This window comes from Malaclemys terrapin, chromosome 8 (assembly GCF_027887155.1).
Source record: "Malaclemys terrapin pileata isolate rMalTer1 chromosome 8, rMalTer1.hap1, whole genome shotgun sequence".
Taxonomy (NCBI): Eukaryota; Metazoa; Chordata; order Testudines; family Emydidae; genus Malaclemys; species Malaclemys terrapin.
In genome coordinates this window covers 41,765,114-41,784,659 of record NC_071512.1, presented here as the reverse complement: position 1 = coordinate 41,784,659, position 19,546 = coordinate 41,765,114, and the positions used below count along the sequence as shown (strand labels likewise).

Here is a 19,546-nt window from a genome sequence, read left to right as displayed (position 1 = left end):
CCTATTAGATCACATCCACTCCATCTCCCTTGCAATATCAGATTATTCCCTTCACCACATTTCTAGTGCTTGCTAAAGGTTCTGGGCCATGGGGTTGTACCACTTCCAAGGGAGACCAACAAGAGGAAACGGCGGTTTAATACTTAATAAATATTTCCCACAGTGTATGTCACATTGCCCAGGATGCTTCAGTTCAGTCCTTTTAAATGCTGCATTAAGATCTCTTTATTAAATGAGATGTTTGGAAAGTTCACAGATACTCAGCTTACTGACAATGAAGATGAAGTTAAAAATCTGAACCATTAACACAGATCTCATTAATTCTGAGCCTGCATTATTACCAGCAACTTATCCATTTGGCAGTGTTTTAAAGCATGAATAGCAATCCCTGTACAAAAATGTTAAGCTAGGACTCATAACACTAAACCTAAAGGGTTTGCTGTAGTATATGCATAGCTGCACAAACCAATTATATACATTTGCATAGTCTACAGAGCTAGCTAGCCAATAGAGTTCATAAAGAAAAGGGGACTTTCAATTTCTCTTGTACTTTCATAAGTACAGGAGGGGAAAATTCCAATCAGTAGATTTCAACTAAGGCTGTGAAGTGATTAAAAAAATTAATCGTGATGAATAGTGCGATTAAAAAAATTAATCGTGATGAATCGCACTGTTAAACAATAATAGAATACCATTTATTTAAATATTTTGGATGTTTTCTACATTTTCAAATATATTTATTTCAATTACAACAGAGAATACAAAGTGTACAGTGCTCACTTTATTTTTTTTATTTCAAATGTTTGCACTGTAAAAAAACAAAATCGTATTTTTCAATTCACCTACTACAAGTACTGTAGTGCAATCTCTTTATCATGAAAGTTGAACTTACAAATATAGAATTACATATAAAAAACTGCACTCAAAAACAAAACAATGTAAAACTTTAGAGCCTACAAGTCCACTCAGTCGTACTTCTTTTTCAGCCAATCACTCAAACAAGTTTGTTTACATTTGCAGGAGATAATGCTTACAATATCACCTGAAAGCGAGAAAGGGCATTCTAATGGCATTGTTGTAGCTGGCATCACAAGATATTTAGTGCCAGATGTGCTAAAGATTCATATGTCCCTTCGTGCTTCAACCACCATTCCAGAGGAAATGCGTCCATGCTGATGACGGATTCTGCTTGATAACAATCCAAAGCAGTGCGGATCGACGCATGTTCATTTTCATTATCTGAGTCAGATGCCACCAGCAGAAGGTTGATTTTCTTTTTTGGTGGTTCGGGTTCTGTAGTTTCTGCGTTAGAGTGTTGCTCTTTTAAGACTTCTGAAAGTGTGCTCCACACCTCGTCCCTCTCAGAATTTAGAAGGCACATCAGATTCTGAAACCTTGGTTTGAATGCTGTAGCTATTTTTAGAAATCTCACATTGGTACCTTCTTTGCGCTTTGTCAAATCTGCAGTGAAAGTGTTCTTAAAATGAACAACATGTGCTGGGTCATCTGAGACTGCTGTAACATGAAATATATGGCAGAATGCGGGTAAAACAGAGCAGGAAACATAGAATTTCCCCCCCAAGGAGTGCAGTCACAAATTTAATTGATGCATTATTTTTTTAACAAGCATTATCATCATGGAAGCATGTCCTCTGGAATGGTGGCCGAAGCATGAAGGGGCATGCTAATGTTTAATACAGGGGTTCTCAAATTGGGGGTTGGGACCCCTCAGGGGGTCGTGCGGTTATTATGTGGGGGGGGGGTGTCACAAGCTGTCAGCCTGCACCCCAAACCCCCGCTTTGCCTCCAGCATTTATAATGGTGTTAAATATATAAAAAAAGTGTTTTTAGTTTATAAGGGGGGTCGTACTCAGAGGCTATGTGAAAGGGATCACCAGTACAAAAGTTAGAGAATCACTCGTTTAGCATATCTGGCATGTAAGTACCATGCAATGCTGGCTACAAAAGAGCCATGGAAACGCCTGTTCTCACTTTCAGGTGATGTAAATAAGAAGCAGGCAGCAGTACTTCCCGTCAGTGTAAACAAATTTGTCTTAGTCATTGTCAGAATAAGTAGTAGGACTGAGTGGACTTGTAGGCGCTAAAGTTTTACACTGTTTTGTTTTTGAGTGCAGTTATGTAACGAAAAAAAAATCTGCATTTGTAAGTTTCCCAATAAAGAAACTGCACTTCAGTACTTTATGAGGTGAATTGAAAAATACTATTTCTTTTATTTATCATTTTTATAGTGCATATATTTGTAATCAAAAATAATAATATAAAGTGAGTGCTGTGCACTTTGTATTCTGTGTTGTAATTGAAATCAATATTGAAAATGTAGACAAACATCCAGAAGTATTTAATAAATTTCAATTGGTATTCTGTTGTTATAACTGCGATTAATCAGGATTAATTTTTTTGAGTTAATCGCGTGAGTTAACTGCATCATCATCCTACTGATTCCTACTGAGTTCTACAGTGCAGCACCTCAATCTCGCCAATTCCCTTCAGTGAGTGTTTCCCAAACACTTTCATAGTGTGCATCTTATTTGAACATAAGTTTGCCTTGTGAACTACCTCCCATCCCCTTCATAATCCCAAAACATCCTTGTGGCAACTGCATACATATTAAAAGTTAAACCATTTAATGTGTTTTAACTTATTGAAATTTAGCAGCTGGAAATTCTTATTGAACAAGGACAATTTTTTTAGAAATCTTGTTCTTAAAATTATATAAGATTTACTATTTACTAAACCTCAGTATTTCCTAGCTACTTGGGAGGCTGAGGCCGGCGGATCGCTTGAGCTCAGGAGTTCTGTAGTATTCAAAGTATTTCCTACTGCATGTAAAAATTTCATTAAAAAATAAAACATTCGGGATGGAAAATCAAACACTCAGTTAGGAAATGCCTGAATTAAGGTTGCCAATGCAGCTATAATTTGGACCCCTCATGCAGCCTCAATGCCATCTCACTGTTTTCAACCCTCTGCCTCATTCTCTGTCCAACTTATGTACTGAATGAGTCTGGATATTGCAGCACAAAAAAGAGTAAATGATCATATAATTAGGCTGTATCATCATAATGCATATGCCTAAGGGGATGAATTAGCTTTTACAGGCTACATTAATTCTTTTAACTTTTGAGTATTTGGCTTTGCAAACATAGTTTTAAAATGTAATTTCCTAGTTTTTTTTTTTTTTAAAAAAAAGGAAAACTGAAAAACACAGAAATTCTATCAAATGGAAACATCATGACCTTCATTGATCATCGGCAGGATTTGAACCTCCTGAGCTCCTCTACTGCTTGAACTAAAGGAGTAACAAGCTGCAGTAGCAGGCCGCTATCCTCTGTATGCACAAACCATTAGAGAGAGAGACCGCAGTGACTCGCACAATTATTTGCTAAACAGCAGAGGACTGTTGGGATTCAGTCAGAATTCCTAGCTTCTATTTCAGACTGGAAATAAGGCTTTAGCCCTGAAGGTAATTAACCATTGGAACAATTTATCATGGATTTACCATTACTAGCAATTTTCAAATTAAGATTGGTTAAGGGGTTCCAAAGAGGATGGAGCTAGGGTGTTCTCAGTGGTGGCAGATGACAGAACAAGAAGCAAGCTCTCAAGTTGCAGTGGGGGAGGTCTAGGTTGGATATTAAGAAACACTATTTCACTAGGAGGGTGGTGAAGCACTGGAATGGGTTACCTGGGGAGGTGGTGGAATCTCCATCCTTAGAGATTTTTAAGGCCCAACTTAACAAAGCCCTGACTGAGATGATTTAGTTGGGGATTGGTCCTGCTTTGAGCAGGGGGTTGGACTAGATGGCCTTCTGAGGTCTCTTCCAACCCTAATCTTCTATGATTGGATATTTTTCTATGAGATCTGCTCTAGTTCCAACACAAATTATTTCAGAGAAGTTCCGTGGCCTGTGTTATGCAAGAGATCAGACTAGATAATCATCGTGGTCTCTTCTGGCCTGGGAATCCACAAATCTATGAAACTTCTGGTTCTGAAGAGGAGTGTGGTCTAGGATTATAGACAGCACCAAGCACATTGATTTGGCACAGTCTTTGGATAAGACTTGGATCTGTGATATTAGAGACAGGAGTCCATTCCCAGTTCTCCCAGAAGTGACTCTGCGTTACTTCTGTGCAAAATCTGTAAACTGGTGAGACTGATGCTCTCCCTGCTCCTAAGGTAAAGTAACTTGATAATAAGGACTGTTAAGTGCACAGAATTCACACTACCAATCAGTGGAAGATTTCCCCCTGGTTCCTACACCAAGGGTGAAGGAGGGGCACATTGCTGCTGCTGCATCTTCATCCTCTCTGGAGCTCTAGCTCTGGGCCTGGGCCATGTAGGAGGCTGAGTGGGCCCTGGAAGTACCCTTGGTGCAGATCAAAGTCAGCAGATCTGGAAATATGTTTAGTGCAGATGGAATCTTCAAAGATTTTTGCAGCAAGCCTCTAAAAAGCATTATTGGGCCTATGCATATGACAATTTTCAGAAGCCTATAACTCTGCCAATGCTGGATGGATTTTCATTAAGTCAGCCAAAAGCACCTCCCTGGCCCTAGGACCATCTCCTCACTAAATTTCAAATTCTTGCTCCAAAGTATACAGATACTAAAACTTTTCAATTAAATGGCTGGAAATATTTTCTTAAAACAGGGAAAAAGATTGTTTTGCATAATCTTGTTCTTTCAAATGGCTGAACCAATTTTGATTATTTTTTTTTATTTTTTTTTTAAGTTCAGCCTGAAGCAGAGTGCAAGCATGGAAAAATTCAGCCTGAATACTTAAAATCTGGCAAAGTAAAAACCATCTAAAAACAGTGACTTATGCTGGAAAGAGTCAGGCAATCTTAACTATAGACGTTGCTGCCAGTTCAGCCTATAACACCAAGCATAGAGAAATAAAAGGAATCATTGCAGATATAGAGGTAACCACATGTATTAGGTTAAGTAAAAAAAGATTTACAGTCTCAACACTCTCCTTTGGGTCTCTTTCTTGAAAGTTTATTTATATTGATTTTACTATTCACAAAAGACAAGACTCAAGCAAGGTATAGAGTCGAGGAGGTATCTACAGCTTTCCTTCACAGCTCTTGTAACACCATTCAATCCTTATCTGCCAAATCCACTGCTACGCCAGTCCTGGCATCCCTTGAACAGCAGCTTACAACCATGCCAAACTGTATGGCAGTTCTGTGATTGTGGACGAGTATCTGCCAAGAACTTAATGTGAGACCATTTTTGGTTGTAAACTTCAACGAGTTGAGGTTTGAACCAATATCAAGCGGAGTGCCCCAGGGGTCGGTCCTGGGGCCAGTTTTGTTCAACATCTTTATTAATGATCTCGATGATGGGATTAATTGCACCCTCAGCAAGTTCACAGATGACACTACCCCCCAGTGGAGATACACTGGAGGGTAGGGATAGGGTCCAGAGTGACCTAGACAAATTGGAGAATTGGGCCAAAAGAAATCTGATGAGATTCAACAAGGAAAAGTGCAGAGTCCTGTACTAAGGACGAAAGAATCCCATGCACTGCTACAGGCTGGGGACCGACTGGCTAAGGAGCAGTTCTGCAGAAAAGGACCTAGGGATTACAGTGGACGAGAAACTGGATATGAGTCAGCAGTGTGCCCTTGTTGCCAAGAAGGCTAACTGCATATTGGGCTGCATCAGTAGGAGCACTGCCAGCAGATCGAGAGAAGTGATTATTCCCCTCTATTTGGCACTCGTGAGCCCACATCTGGAGTATTGCGTCCTCTTTGGAGCACCCCAATACAAAAAGGATGTGGACAAATAAGAGAATCCAGCGGAGGCTCACGAAAATGATTAGGGGCTGGGGCACATGACTTATGAGGAGAGGCTGAGGGAACTGGGCTTATTTAGTCTGCAGAAGAGAAAAGAGTGAGGGGGGATTTGATAGCAGCCTTCAACTACCTGAAGGGGGGTTCCAAAGAGGATGGAGCTAGGCTGTTTTCAATGGTGGCAGATGACAGAATAAGAAGCAATGCTCTCAAGTTGCAGTGGGGGAGGTCTAGGTTGGATAGGAGGAAAAACTATTTCACTAGTAGGGTGGTGAAGCACTGGAATGGGTTACCTAGGGAGGTAGTGGAATCTCCATCCTTAGAGGTTTTTAAGGCCCAGCTTGACAAAGTCCTTGCTGGGATGATTTAGAGTTGGAGTTGGTCCCGCTTTGAGCAGGGGGTTGCACTAGATGACCTCCTGAGGTCTCTTCCAACCTTAATCTTCTATGATTCTATTAACCAGGGACTCCAGAAATAACTAGTATGTTAACCCTTTGCTCTACCAATCTGCAGCTTTCTTTCACATTTAATCTTTGATAAGTTTCACTACACACAAAAGCCTTGTGGAATGAGCCGTGTCTCAGGAAAGCTGGTCATGTTGCCAGCAGTTAATTTGTGTTGCTAATGATTCAACAGTACAAACCTACCTGGACAACTCGTGTTTTCTGCTGCTGGTTATTTGACATTCTTCTAGACCTTGTCCTTTCCACTTCATGCCTATGAACCCACCCTCGAAGTTCATGATTTAATCTGTAAAATGCAACATTAAATTAGGCATGTCTTTAAAAGAGGAGTCAAAATGTCTTGGGTTTTGAGCCGCATTTTAACAATCCACCTGAAAATTATTGTGATTTAATGTTAGGGTTTTGTTCATCTTCACATTTTATATTGTGTTCCTTTTAACACTGGGGTATGAATGTTAGTCACAAGTTCAAAGAACATTCATAGCTAAGTATCTGCCATGTGTTAATATTGGACTGGATTTTTCCACCTACAGTGGTTCCTATATATAATTAAATAAACACGAATCCTGAAAACAATAGGGGTATATTGAGAATTTAAATCACAAGGCTACCAACTCAAGAATAAAATTCGATTAAATACTCAAAAATTTAATTTAACAGAGTAAAAGGGGAAAAAAAGAAGAAAAGAAAAAAATATGCAGTGATGAATTCATGTCTTTAGAAGCCACAAAATTCCAGTTCTTCCATCAAGGCAAAGAAAGTATTAGCTACTTCAATTATATCTTTGTTTACTTTATGATGTTGAAGGGAAAAAGTCATGACCTGTGTATTTCTGTCTTTAACTGGCCTCTAAATCCATTTTATAATAAATTTTCCAACTGCATAATTGGATTAATGAAAAAGCTTTGGACACTTCCACACAGGCAGATCTGTGGTGGACTGGATGGCTCAGAGAATTGTTACAATGTTTTATGATTGTTACTAGTCTCTAGCAGTGAGTGGGCTAGGCTGCTGATTCCAAGTGAGCAAAGGCTGATGGTGAGTGAAAGTCAATATCCCACCTGACAGCATCAGAATGGAGGGTCCAGTGCCTCCAGGGGAATTCATAGAATCATAGAATATCAGGGTTGGAAGGGACCTCAGGAGGTCATCTAGTCCAATCCCCTGCTCAAAGCAGGACCAACACCAACTAAATCATCCCAGCCAGGGCTTTGTCAAGCCAGGCTTTAAAAACCTCTAAGGATGGAGATTCCACCACCTCCCTAGGTAACCCATTCCAGTGCTTCACCACCCTCCTAGTGAAAAAGCTTTTCCTAATATCCAACCTAACCTCCCCCACTGCAACTTGAGACCATTACTCCTTGTTCTGTCATCAGGTACCACTGAGAACAGTCTAGATCCATCCTCTTTGGAACCCCCTTTCAGGTAGTTGAAAGCCGCTATCAAACCCGCCGCTCATTCTTCTCTTCTGCAGACTAAACAATCCCAGTTCCCTCAGCCTCTCCTCATAAGTCATGTGCTCCAGCCCCCTAATCAGTTTTGTTGGCCTCCGCTGGACTCTTTCCAATTTTTCCACATCCTTCTTGTAGTGTGGGGGCCAAAACTGGACACAGTACTCCAGATGAGGCCTCACCAATGCCGAATAGAGGGGAACGATCACGTCCCTCGATCTGCTGGCAATGCCCCTACTTATACAGCCCCAAATGCCGTTAGCCTTCTTGGCAACAAGGGCACACTGTTGACTCATATCCAGCTTCTCCTCCACTGTAACCCCTAGGTCCTTTTCTGCCGAACTGCTTCCTAGCCATTCGGTCCCTAGTCTGTAGCAGTGCATGGGATTCTTCCGTCCTAAGTGCAGGACTCTGCACTTGTCCTTGTTGAACCTCATCAGGTTTCTTTTGGCCCAATCCTCTAATTTGTCTAGGTCCCTCTGTATCCTATCCCTACCCTCCAGCGTATCTACCACTCCTCCCAGTTTAGTGTCATCTGCAAACTTTCTGAGAGTGCAGTCCACACCATCCTCCAAATCATTAATGAAGATATTGAACAAAACCGGCCCCAGGACTGATCCCTGGGGCACTCCACTTGAAACCGGCTGCCAACTAGACATGGAGCCGTTGATCACTACCCGTTGAGCCCGACGATCTAGCCAGCTTTCTATCCACCTTATAGTCCATTCATCCAGGCCCTACTTCTTTAACTTGCTGGCAAGAATACTGTGGGAGACCGGTATCAGAGGGGTAGCCGTGTTAGTCTGAATCTGTAAAAAGCAACAGAGGGTCCTGTGGCACCTTTGAGACTAACAGAAGTACTGGGAGCATAAGCTTTCGTGGGTAAGAACCTCACTTCTTCAGATGCAAGAGATGTGGGAGACCGTATCAAAAGCTTTGCTAAAGTCAAGGAATAACACATCCACTGCTTTCCCCTCATCCACAGAGTCAGTTATCTCCTCACAGAAGGCAATTAGGTTAGTCAGGCATTACTTGCCCTTGGTGAATCCATCCTGACTGTTCCTGATCACTTTCCTCTCCTCTAAGTGCTTCAGAATTGATTCCTTGAGGACCTGCTCCATGATTTTTCCAGGGACTGAGGTGAGGCTGACTGGCCTGTAGTTCCCTGGATCCTTCTTCCCTTTTTTAAAGATGGGCACTACATAAGCCTTTTTCCAGTCATCCGGGACCTCCCCGGATCGCCATGAGTTTTCAAAGATAATGGCCAATGGCTCTGCAATCACATCCGCCAACTCCTTTAGCACCCTCGGATGCAGTGCATCTGGCCCCATGGACCTGTGCTGCCCAGTGCAGCAGTCTGGGAGCTGACCTTGTTCGTGAAGACAGAGGCAAAAAAATCATTGAGTACATTAGCTTTTTCCACATCCTCTCTTACTAGGTTGCCTCCCTCATTCAGTAAGGGGCCCACACTTTCCTTGACTTTCTTCTTGTTGCTAACATACCTGAAGAAACCCTTCTTGTTACTCTTAACATCGCTTGCTAGCTGCAACTCCAAGTGTGATTTGGCCTTCCTGATTTCACTCCTGCATGCCTAAGCAATATTTTTATACTCCTTCCTGGTCATTTGTCCAATCTTCCACTTCTTGTAAGCTTCTTTTTTGCGTTTAAGGTCAGCAAGGATTTCCACTGTTAAGCCAAGCTGGTCGCCTGCCATATTTACTGTTCTTTCGACACATTGGGATGGTTTTTTCCTGCAACCTCAATAAGGATTCTTTAAAATACAGCCAGCTCTCCTGGACTCCTTTCCCCCTTATGTTATTCTCCCAGGGGATCCTGCCCATCTGTTCCCTGAGGGAGTCAAAGTCTGCTTTTCTGAAGTCCAGGGTCCATATTCTGCTGCTCTCCTTTCTTCCTTGTGTCAGGATCCTGAACTCGACCATCTCATTGGGAGTCTCTGATTATCTTAGGACAGGGGATAGGGAAGACAGGGAACTTTTCTTATATAACAGAGAAAAAAGTAAATAAGTCACCTAGAGTTCCCCATCCTGCAGAGAAATACACTGGACTTTCTGGGCAATTGGAAAAAATTGCTCCCTCTTCCCATTGCCATCCCTCTCTCTTTACTCTCCATGGCTCTTCTTGCTCCCCATGAAGGCTTTCCTCACCTTCCCTACCCTAAACTCCACAGATAATCCCCCTCTCCCTCCCACACCAGGAACTGACCTCTTCGTATGCATGAAGGCCAATAGTCTCCAGTGCTCAGTAGCCCATTCCCAGCTCCCTGCTCCACTTTCCTAGCAGCCAAAAAGGATGGCTCCACATCCTCTCCATGCAGCTATCTCTCAGCTGTTCTCAATTCGACAGAGGATCAAAGCTCAAGTCCAGTGCTGCTATTAAAAGTGGGGTCTGCTGATTGCCGGGAAGGAAAAGTAGCTGCTTTCTGTTGGAAACAGTCCCAGGATTCTAGTTCATTTGTGCTAAGCGCAGGACAAACCCCCAATGTTTCTTTTTGCCGGGAGGCAGGCAGAATAGATGCTCATGAGAGCCCCTTGACTTGGGGGGAAGGCATATGCTTGACAAGTAGGTGGTTCCGGCTGCTGATGCAGCACTGGGCCAGCATCCTAGGGAATCCTCTGATCCCATCAAGTGCAAGCCTTACTGCATTGCTGCCTGCTCAAATGCATTATGGGACAATCCAGCATGTCTCATAGGTTAAAGGGAGGCAAGTCAGCTGAGCAAGTGGGAGCTAAGGCCTAGTCCATACACAAAAGATGCATGTGACATCTTGGGTCTTGAACCCAGGCCTGGGAGTCCCCAGAGAGCCACTGCGTTCTGGGCTGCACCCGATGGCTGCTGAAATCTGATGGGCTGGGGAGCTAGTAGGACTATGGCCTCAGCCAAGGCGCCAACCACAGGAGCCCTGATTGGAGGATCACCCAGCTCCACAGATTGGTCCATCCATACTATTTGAGCCAGAAGGTGGCACAGGAAATTTATCCAAGCACCAAGGTGTTTTCCTATTGTGGCTGCATTGGACTCTGCTTGTGCCTGCCTCCCGCACCCAACCCTGTTCCTGATTCCTGCTATGCTCCTGCCTCACCCCTGTTCCCACCATGCTCCTGCTCCGTGCCTCTCCTCAAGTTCCTTCCCTTACACCTCACCTCCAATCATTAGTGACCAGTCCTGGCTCCAACCCCGGCCTCTCACTTCTGACCCTGATTCAAACTTGACCCTTGGCTCTGGCATTTGGTATCTGACCTTGGTTCTGACCCTCAGCTTTGTTTCCTGGATCTAGTAACTGGCAGTTGATTCTGGTGCTGACCCCTTGGCTTGGTTCCCCTATCTGGACACCAGCACCGCCCACTAAACCTCACTCCTCTGACTACTAGGTCAGACTGTCTACACCCTGGTACAAAACAGCGCACTGGTTTAACTAAAGGTGAAAAGTTAAACTGAGTTAATTAAACCAGTGCAACATTGTGTGTGGCCACTCTAACATTGGTTTAAGCATGGCTTCTATTGGTTTAGCTTGCACTTATAAGTTAGAGGTGTCGGTAACCTGATATAGGTCAGGCTGGTGTAAATGGATGTTAGAGTGTCCATGCACAAAGTTACACCGGTCTAACAAACTAAGATCCATTTAAAGCAACCCAGTTTATATTGGGTTTCCCACATCTGAAACTTACAGATGCCAGCTAAACCAGGATTAAAACACACCTGTAGAACAATGGGGAAGCTTGTGTTGCCACTGACCACAATGTATCTAGTATGGATATAAACAAAGAAATGCCAGGCACCTTGGCCGCCAGTCTGGCACCTTTCATCTACACAGCGTTCACACAACAATTACAAACTAAAAAACACGCACTTGGAAATCAATGTTTACTAACCTGAGAGACTCAGTCCGGTTGATCAGTGGCTGACAGGGTGGTGGAGAAATATACAATAGTGGGTCTTCTGTTACTACCATTAAGGCTTTGTTATCAGAAACAGAACGTTCATACCTAGAAATAAAGACACCAAAAAATCTCTTCAAATTTCTTTCAAAGTTCCTTCAGCCTCCCACAATGAACATGTATCACCAAGGGCCAATGAGAGAGCCAATGAACAGATTACTATTGCTCCAACAGATTCTTCTTCTAGAAGAGATGACAATTTGTGCCTAGTAACCCAGTATTTTGCTCTCTTTTCCCTCAGGATATTTGTAGAACCCAGTGCAGGGAAACACATCAGCAGTATGGGAGTCAAAAACAAAATTTGCCTCTTAAGCCAAAAATCATAGTGTTCACACAAACAAGCCAAAGAAGTTAGCAGTTTAATTGTAAATCTTATTTACAATACTGCTAGCTCCATGGGGCAGGGACTGTTGTTTTTGTTCTGTGCCCAGCATAATGGGGTCCTGGTCCATGACTAGGGTTCCTAAGTGTTAAGTTGATACAAATAAAATGACAATCATTCAGATTAAATTTGCAGATGTCATTAATCACTTGTAATAAATTCATCTCTACATCAACCATTCAAAACAAGACTTCTGCCCACAGCAATTGCTTTGCTCCTACAGCACTGTGCTTGTATGTGGACTGGTGAACCTGGATGAACCTTGACTCCAGTGTACAGGCTCCAGGAGGTGATGCTCTGCATGGCTGGGGGAGAAAGAGCCCTAGCTATGAAGAAGTGGACATATTGAAGCAGGGGTTACCTAAATCTGCACCACAGGCCATTCTGGCCAGTTGGCAGGAGCTCAAAGACATCATCTTATTTGCATGCATATTGTAACCATACTTCTAATTGATTTCAAGTTTTATAATGTGACACAAATGTAAGGGGCACGGACCAAACAGCAGCCCTATAGATTTCGTACCCAAAGAGGCAGCCTTCTCTGGCCAATGTGCAGAGAAGTCTGGTCAAGTGGCCTGCTCTTTGGTCTAGTGAGATAGGGGAAGCTAAGGTGGGCAGTAGGGGGCAAGCAAAAGAGCAAGACCACACTGCCAGCTGCTTGCAGGGAGGGGATCCAGAATTGAGAGCAGCTGGAGAGGCCACAGAGCCAGCAGGGATGAAAAGTGGCAGAATGGGCAGCAAACCCTGCTACACAGTAGCTGCTAGTAGATCAACAGCTCTTCCAAATGGGAGAAACATGGAAAGAAAGGAGCCTGAGGCAGAGACTCACAGGGGCAGCAGAACCTTGGAGAAAGACAGAAGAGAAACCCCAATCTCAACCCCAGCTGGGATCTCAGCCATAAGAGTGAGGAGAGAAGGGAACTAGCCCTCCCTTTCCCAGAGTCCCTAAAGAACCACAGGGGCTCTCCTTGCTTCACCTTTGAGAGGGGGAGGCATATGAAAAGCCAGGCCATCTCTTTCATATGTGGAGTAGCAGAGGAAAAGTTTGTCTGTGAAGGAGATTTTGCCTGAGATGCTGCTGGTAGTCTGGGAAATCCTGGGGCCTGTCCAGCGGAGAATTCGGAAGGAGGCCTAGAAGCAAGGCAGAAGTCTTGGCTTGGCTCTTAAACTCAGGCAGTTAGCTCCAGGTCCCTAGCCTCAGTTCTTTATGATAATCCTTGGGTAAAAAATGTGAAAGCACTTAAGTGACTTAGGAGCTGAAGTCCTACTGACTTTCAGTGAGACTCAGGCACTTAAATGCCCAGGTTCCTTTTGAAAATGTTACTCATTTTTTTTCCTTTATCCTTCTTTCCACCTTCCCGCCTTGTCCCTCTTCTGGTCTCTGCTTCTAGCACTGACAGAGAAAAGAAAAAGAAGCAGAGGGTTCCACGCTTGCCAAGCAACAAGGTGAAAGACTGGAGAAAAAGAGGAGGTGCTGGCTCTGACATACCTTCCTGAGTGAGCATCTCTGCTACCTCATCACATAATTCATAGTCTAAAATATGCCACATAGAACATAGGCCCTTCATCATAGCCACATAATACTAAGTCATTAGAGTATTCCTGATTGATTCCCGTCTTTCTGCACACTTGCGGCTGCCTCTATTCAGCTAGCCAAAAATATTTGGAAAGGACAGATCTGTTAGGACAGACTCTGTGAAGGGGAAAACACAGTCTGAATAAGCCAACCTTCAATCTGGACACAATCCAGAACATACACATCCACTGCCTGCTGGAGATCTAGAAAGGCTTAAAGTGACTTTATGTCAATTGAATACACCCCTGTAAATGACCAATAAAGATATTAATGGGTAAAATAAAACTTATTCTTTGGGAATACTTGGTAGGCAGCCGCTAGAGCAGACTGTAATCATACATTCGTGAGGTGCATCTCTGTAGATATCCAGGAATAATGGTTTGCACAAGCATTTGAGTGACTAAGAAAACAAATATCATAGCTTGAATTTTAAGAAGGGCTGGGTAACATGACAAATATTAACATTCATAACCATGCAAGTCAAGACAACTCTACTGCATTTTTCAAGGAGGAAGAAAAGTTTCCTTCCCATCCTATTGAACTGGAAGGGACCTTGAAAGGTCATTGAGTCCAACTCCCTGCCTTCACTAGCAGGACCAAGTACTGATCCCTAAGTGGCCCCATCAAGGATTGAACCCTGCGTTTAGCAGGCCAATGCTCAAACCACTAAGCTATCCCTATCCCTCTCCCCCATGAAGTATTGGTTATTTCAGTCAGAAGTGGCACCAATCGCTAATAACTCTCTTTCTCAAGCCAGGAAGGGCCTGGGTCGGATTCCCAAGTCTTGAGTCAAGACTCCTTTAGGGTGCATAGAGAGTATGTCCAACCTCAAGTGTTCAAAAATTGTGAATCAGGCCCCCAAATCATGAGACTGTCTTAAATATTAGTTTCAATAATAAATGTTGGGTTTTTTGCTTGCCTGCTGGTTTCTGAGCCTGTAGGGTACACCTGCTTCATGTTTTCACGCTTTTCTCTGCAACCATGAGAGCTAGAAACTAACTTTTTTTTTCCAAATGAAAGTTGTGATTCTCTTTTGGTGTCTTGACTCTGCCAGCTGGGTCTTCAAGAAAAACACCATTTCAAGACCTGTGGTAAAATCCCAGGAGCTGGCAACAATGTGTAGAGCACATTTTCCCCCCAATGCTTTCTAGGGAGGAGGGATAACTCAGTGGTTTAAGCATTAGGCTGCTAAACCCAGGGTTGTGAGTTCGATCCTTGAGAGGGCCATTTAGGGATCTGGGGCAAAAATCTGTCTGGGGAGTGGTCCTGTTTTGAGCAGGGGGTTGGACTAGATGACCTCCTGAGGTCCCTTCCAACCCTGATATTCTATGATTCTAACACTGTGAAGGATCCTTCAGCACAGCTATAGAGTATGTGGTAGTATCTCAACATTAAGTTCCCAGAGCCAAATCAAGTGCTTGATCTTTCTAAGCCCTTATAAAGGAATTGCAGAGAGCTGTGCAGCTACTGCCTGTTGTGACGTTATTGACAAACTGTGACTATATAGATCATTGTTGCAACCACTGTTACATATATGCAGCAAATATTGTACAAAGGTTGTCATGTGAGGTGTCTATAAAAAGGTTATTTGCTGGTTATGATTATGTGTGTATCTTTTTTTAGTTGAAAGTATGAATATTGGCTATGTACTTGTATCTCAATGCGTTTGATTCTAAGTAGCATTAGTGAAGCCTTTGGTCAGCTTCTTGAGAAAGGAAGTTGCAGATTAAGTGCCCAATCAAGAAACACTGCAAACTAGACACAATCAACTCCGGTTTGAATAAGGACTGGGAATGGCTGAGCCATTACAAACGTTGACTCTATCTTCCCTTGTAAGTACTCTCACACTTCTTATCACACTGTCTGTACTCGGCTAGCTTGATTATCACTTCAAAAGTTTTTTTTCTCTTAATTAATTGGCCTCTCAGAGTTGGTAAGACAACTCCCACCTGTTTATGCTCTCTGTATGTGTGTATATATATCTCCTCATTATATGTTCCATTCTATATGCATCCGAAGAAGTGGGCTGTAGTCCACGAAAGCTTATGCTCTAATAAATTTGTTAGTCTCTAAGGTGCCACAAGTACTCCTGTTCTTCTTTTAACTGACAATGGACCTTGGGAGACTCCAATCCACATATGAGAAGTCTTCCTGGGATGTTCAAGGTAGCATGTGAGCAGTGGCTGCTGCCTGCAAACTGAATCATACATGGACATGTGACTTGCCCACGTAGCTACAAACTCCATCTTGTTGCTGTGATTTTGTACAGGAGAACAAAGGGGTTTCCACCCACAGGAGGAAGAATATAAAAGGCCCTGGAAACTCCTCCATTTTGTCTTCAATCCTGCTTCTTACCTCTGGAGAAACTTTGCTACAAACTGAAGCTCTGAACAAAGGACTGAATGACCCATCCCAGCTGTGGATGTACTCCAGAGATTTGATTTGAACCTGCAGTTTATTCCATCACTGCTACAAGCCTGAACCAAGAACTTTGCCATTACTGTATGTAATTGAGTCCATTTAATCAATTTTAACCCTCATCTATATTCCTTTCTTTTTATGAATAAACCTTTAGATTTTAGATTCTAAAGGACTGGCAACAGTGTGATTTGTGGGTAAGATCTGATTTGTATATTGACCTAAGTCTGGGGCTTGGTCCTTTGGGTTCAGGAGAACCTTTTTTCTTTTACTGGGGTATTGGTTTTCATCCCCGTAAGTGGCTGCTGGTGGTGATACTGGGAAACTGGAGTGTCTAAGGAAATTGCTTGTATGACTTCTGGATAGCCAGTGGGGTAAAACCAAAGTCTTCTCTGTTTGGCGTGCCTTGGTGTGCAAAGGAACCGCTGCCTTGGGCTGTAACTACCCTGCTCTAAGCAATTTGTCCTGAATTGATACTCTCAGTTGTGTCCCACCAGAGGCAGCAGCATTACACCTGTGCTGATTAAAGTCTATGATAGTAACATTTGGCCCTGTAGGAGGTGCACAACCGCCCACAGTGCTGCCTAGAGATTAGGCAGGGATTGACAGATCAGCATCCTGCCCCAAGGGTTACCCATCGTCTCCTTCAGCCCAGGTAATTTGGGGGCTAGGCTCTTGGCCAGTCAAGATCTACTCCAGTGCGACTCTCACCTGAGGTGAAGACCCCTGGTGTTGTAATGTCTTCTAAGGATGGAGAGGGGAGCTCGGCCCTACCCTCTACACTGGGCTATGCTCCAGGGCCCAGTGGTGGGCAGCTACATTCAACACCTTGGGGTGCTAAGATTCTGCCCCCCACCCCTGGGCCACCTCTCTATCCCCATTAGCTTCATGAAGTGAGTCACTTTCACCAAGCCTCTTGCCTGCATGCTCAGCCACTTAACTCTCCTTTGTACATTTCCATTAGTCTGTGTAGTAAGACCTCAAGCAAGGAGCTCCAGGGCAGTGCTTTCCCTTCACAGCAGCTGCCTGCACTTTTCCACTGCCTGCCCACTCTGAGCTGCTCTGCTCCCCTTTTTAAAGCCCTGCCTCCAGCTTGTGCAGGCCCTGCAAGTGCGACTGGGTGGGGCCACCTGGGCCCAGAACTCCTCCTAAACCCCTTGCTCTGCAGTGTGGGGGTTGTACACCCCATCACAGCCCCACACATGGAAAGCTGGCAGCAACTTCTTGCCTACTATGTTGGAAGAGACAGGGAACTGCTCTTTGAGTTGTATGCAAGTCCAGTGTCAGGGACTGTCACAGGACCTGCTCAGCACCAGAATCAGGCCAGGTATGGAACTGCACATCAAAAGCATGACACCATACTGGCTTGATCCTGCTTTGCTGAGGCAAGAGTGCTTACACAGCTTGCTCTCTCACTATGGAATGCATGCACTGATTTGTCTGATTCAGGGGTTGGTTAGTTTTTATATCTCAGCACATCAAGATTGGGCCTTAAAGAGGAATCTTGCCAGGAAGATCCTGTAAGTACAGTACAAGAGGAATCGGCTTTCAAGGCACTCCATTTTTAGGCTTAGCTGCCCTAACAATGCTCACTTAATAACTCTACTTTATGTTGCACAGGGAAATTGAAGGCAAGGGAGCAAAGCATGAAAGTATCATGAACAGCTAGTACTTTTAAACTTTAAATATATTCACCTCACCTCTCCTTATTCTGGGAGATGATGTTAGGCATTTGTTGAGCTGTGTTGAGCTTCTGGTTGGCTGAGAACTCCAGCAGATTTCTGCTGCGGTGGGCAAGGCTCACGCTGGGTTCAGCTCCACTGGGATCCCTTTCAAATACACTGAAATTCAAAAATACATACCCATAACTATAACAAGAGGGACAGAACAGATATACACGATATGGAACTCACTGCCTCATGGTATTAAATACTCTAACTGGATAACTAATGGCTTTTCATATTTGTTGTTCCACATGGTAAGATATGTATCACCAAATCCCATGCCCAGGGGCAGAAATTGTTCACTTATATATTTAATTGCAAAAGCTTCACAATAGCACTAACGGAAGAACGGAAGATGGCATCCTTCATGGGGCCCACTCTGTTAAGTAAGAATTCACAATGAATGCCATCAACTCAGCGAACGAACGTCACTCAATGATCTCCTGGTCATCAGAACAGCAACTCAACAAATCCTAAAGTTCCTCCTCAGGGCCATACAGAGTGCCAAATAGCCCCTGGAATAAAAATCCTGCAACTTAATGTTGAAAGACTCTCATGGGCAAAATGTGAGTACCTTGGAAACTTGCTGAAGATTTACAACATCGATATCCTCATGTTGCAACAGACCCATGTTGGCAACGACCAACAGGCTAGGCGCTACCGTATCTATGGATACAATCTAACGACTAGCCATTATCATCCTAAATATGGCTTGGCAATATACATCAAGGACACTATCACAGATTTTAATGTTATTCCATCAACCGAAGAGGAGACCGCATTTATCGCAACTATCAAAGTAGGGGAGTTCCACATTACCAACTCTATAAAGCCCCTAGAACAAGATGGCCAAAACCAGCGCTACCTAGCACTCCTATTCCATGCATCTATGCAGGTGATTTTAATAGTCACCACACTATATGGGGCTATAAAACAAATGAAAGCAACGGCGAAGAACTTATGGATTGGATATCTGCACAAGACTTACAACTAATCTACGAACTAAAACAATCAACATTCCATTCAAGCACTGGAAACGTGGATACATCCAAACCTAACATTCGTGTCTAAAGACTAAAGTGGTAACACTTATCGTAACACGTGATGTACTACTGGCATTTCCAAACAGCCAACACAGGCTTATAATGATCTATGCAGGCATCGAAATTTCTGTGTTCTTTCCAAAACAGGTACCACGATGGAATTTTCCAAAAGCTGATTGGGATGCCTACAAATAGACGGTTGAGAAAACTGTTGCAAGGATTCCAGTGAGACCAGAATGCTATCAATGGTTCACAGGGCTCCTGAAAGTAGCAGGAAAGAAGAACATTCCCCGAGACTTCCGGAAAAAGCACACTCCCTGCTGGACGAGAGAGATGCAGGAGTTGCTCCGGCAATACAATCAGACTAAGAGCCTTCATACCACAAAAACCCTGCTACACTCCCTTGACACAGCAAGACACCAGTGCTGGCTTGATTGCATGCAAAACCTTGATTTTACACGTTCAAGTTATCGAGCCTGGACACTACCAGGGTGGATAAAAATCAATTATTTAAAAAAAAAATTAAATTGATTTTTTTTTATTTAAATTGAACTTTTTTGATAAAATGCTTTTTGAGGAAAAAACTTAATTAAAACGATCTTTAGATAAGATACATTATAGCTCAAAGATATCTCAACATGGAATAGGAATTATAATTTCTAATTCAATAGTATGAGACAATATGTTCACGTAATGTTTAAAAAAAGTTTTGTA

General features: G+C 43.2%; 1 protein-coding gene across 4 annotated transcripts in view; it reads right to left on the bottom strand.

The window, feature by feature from the left end:
• The window catches only part of ATF6 (activating transcription factor 6), a 357,024-nt gene that overhangs the window by 163,076 nt on the left and 174,402 nt on the right, over positions 1-19,546 (bottom strand). For all 4 annotated transcript variants that reach the window (XM_054036662.1, XM_054036663.1, XM_054036665.1 and 1 more), the window contains exons 10-12: positions 17,766-17,906; positions 11,624-11,737; positions 6,466-6,568 (exon numbers count right to left, since the gene is read on the bottom strand). In XM_054036662.1, coding sequence (XP_053892637.1) covers positions 6,466-6,568; positions 11,624-11,737; positions 17,766-17,906 — 358 coding nt within the window. The remainder of the gene's footprint in view (positions 1-6,465; positions 6,569-11,623; positions 11,738-17,765; positions 17,907-19,546) is intronic.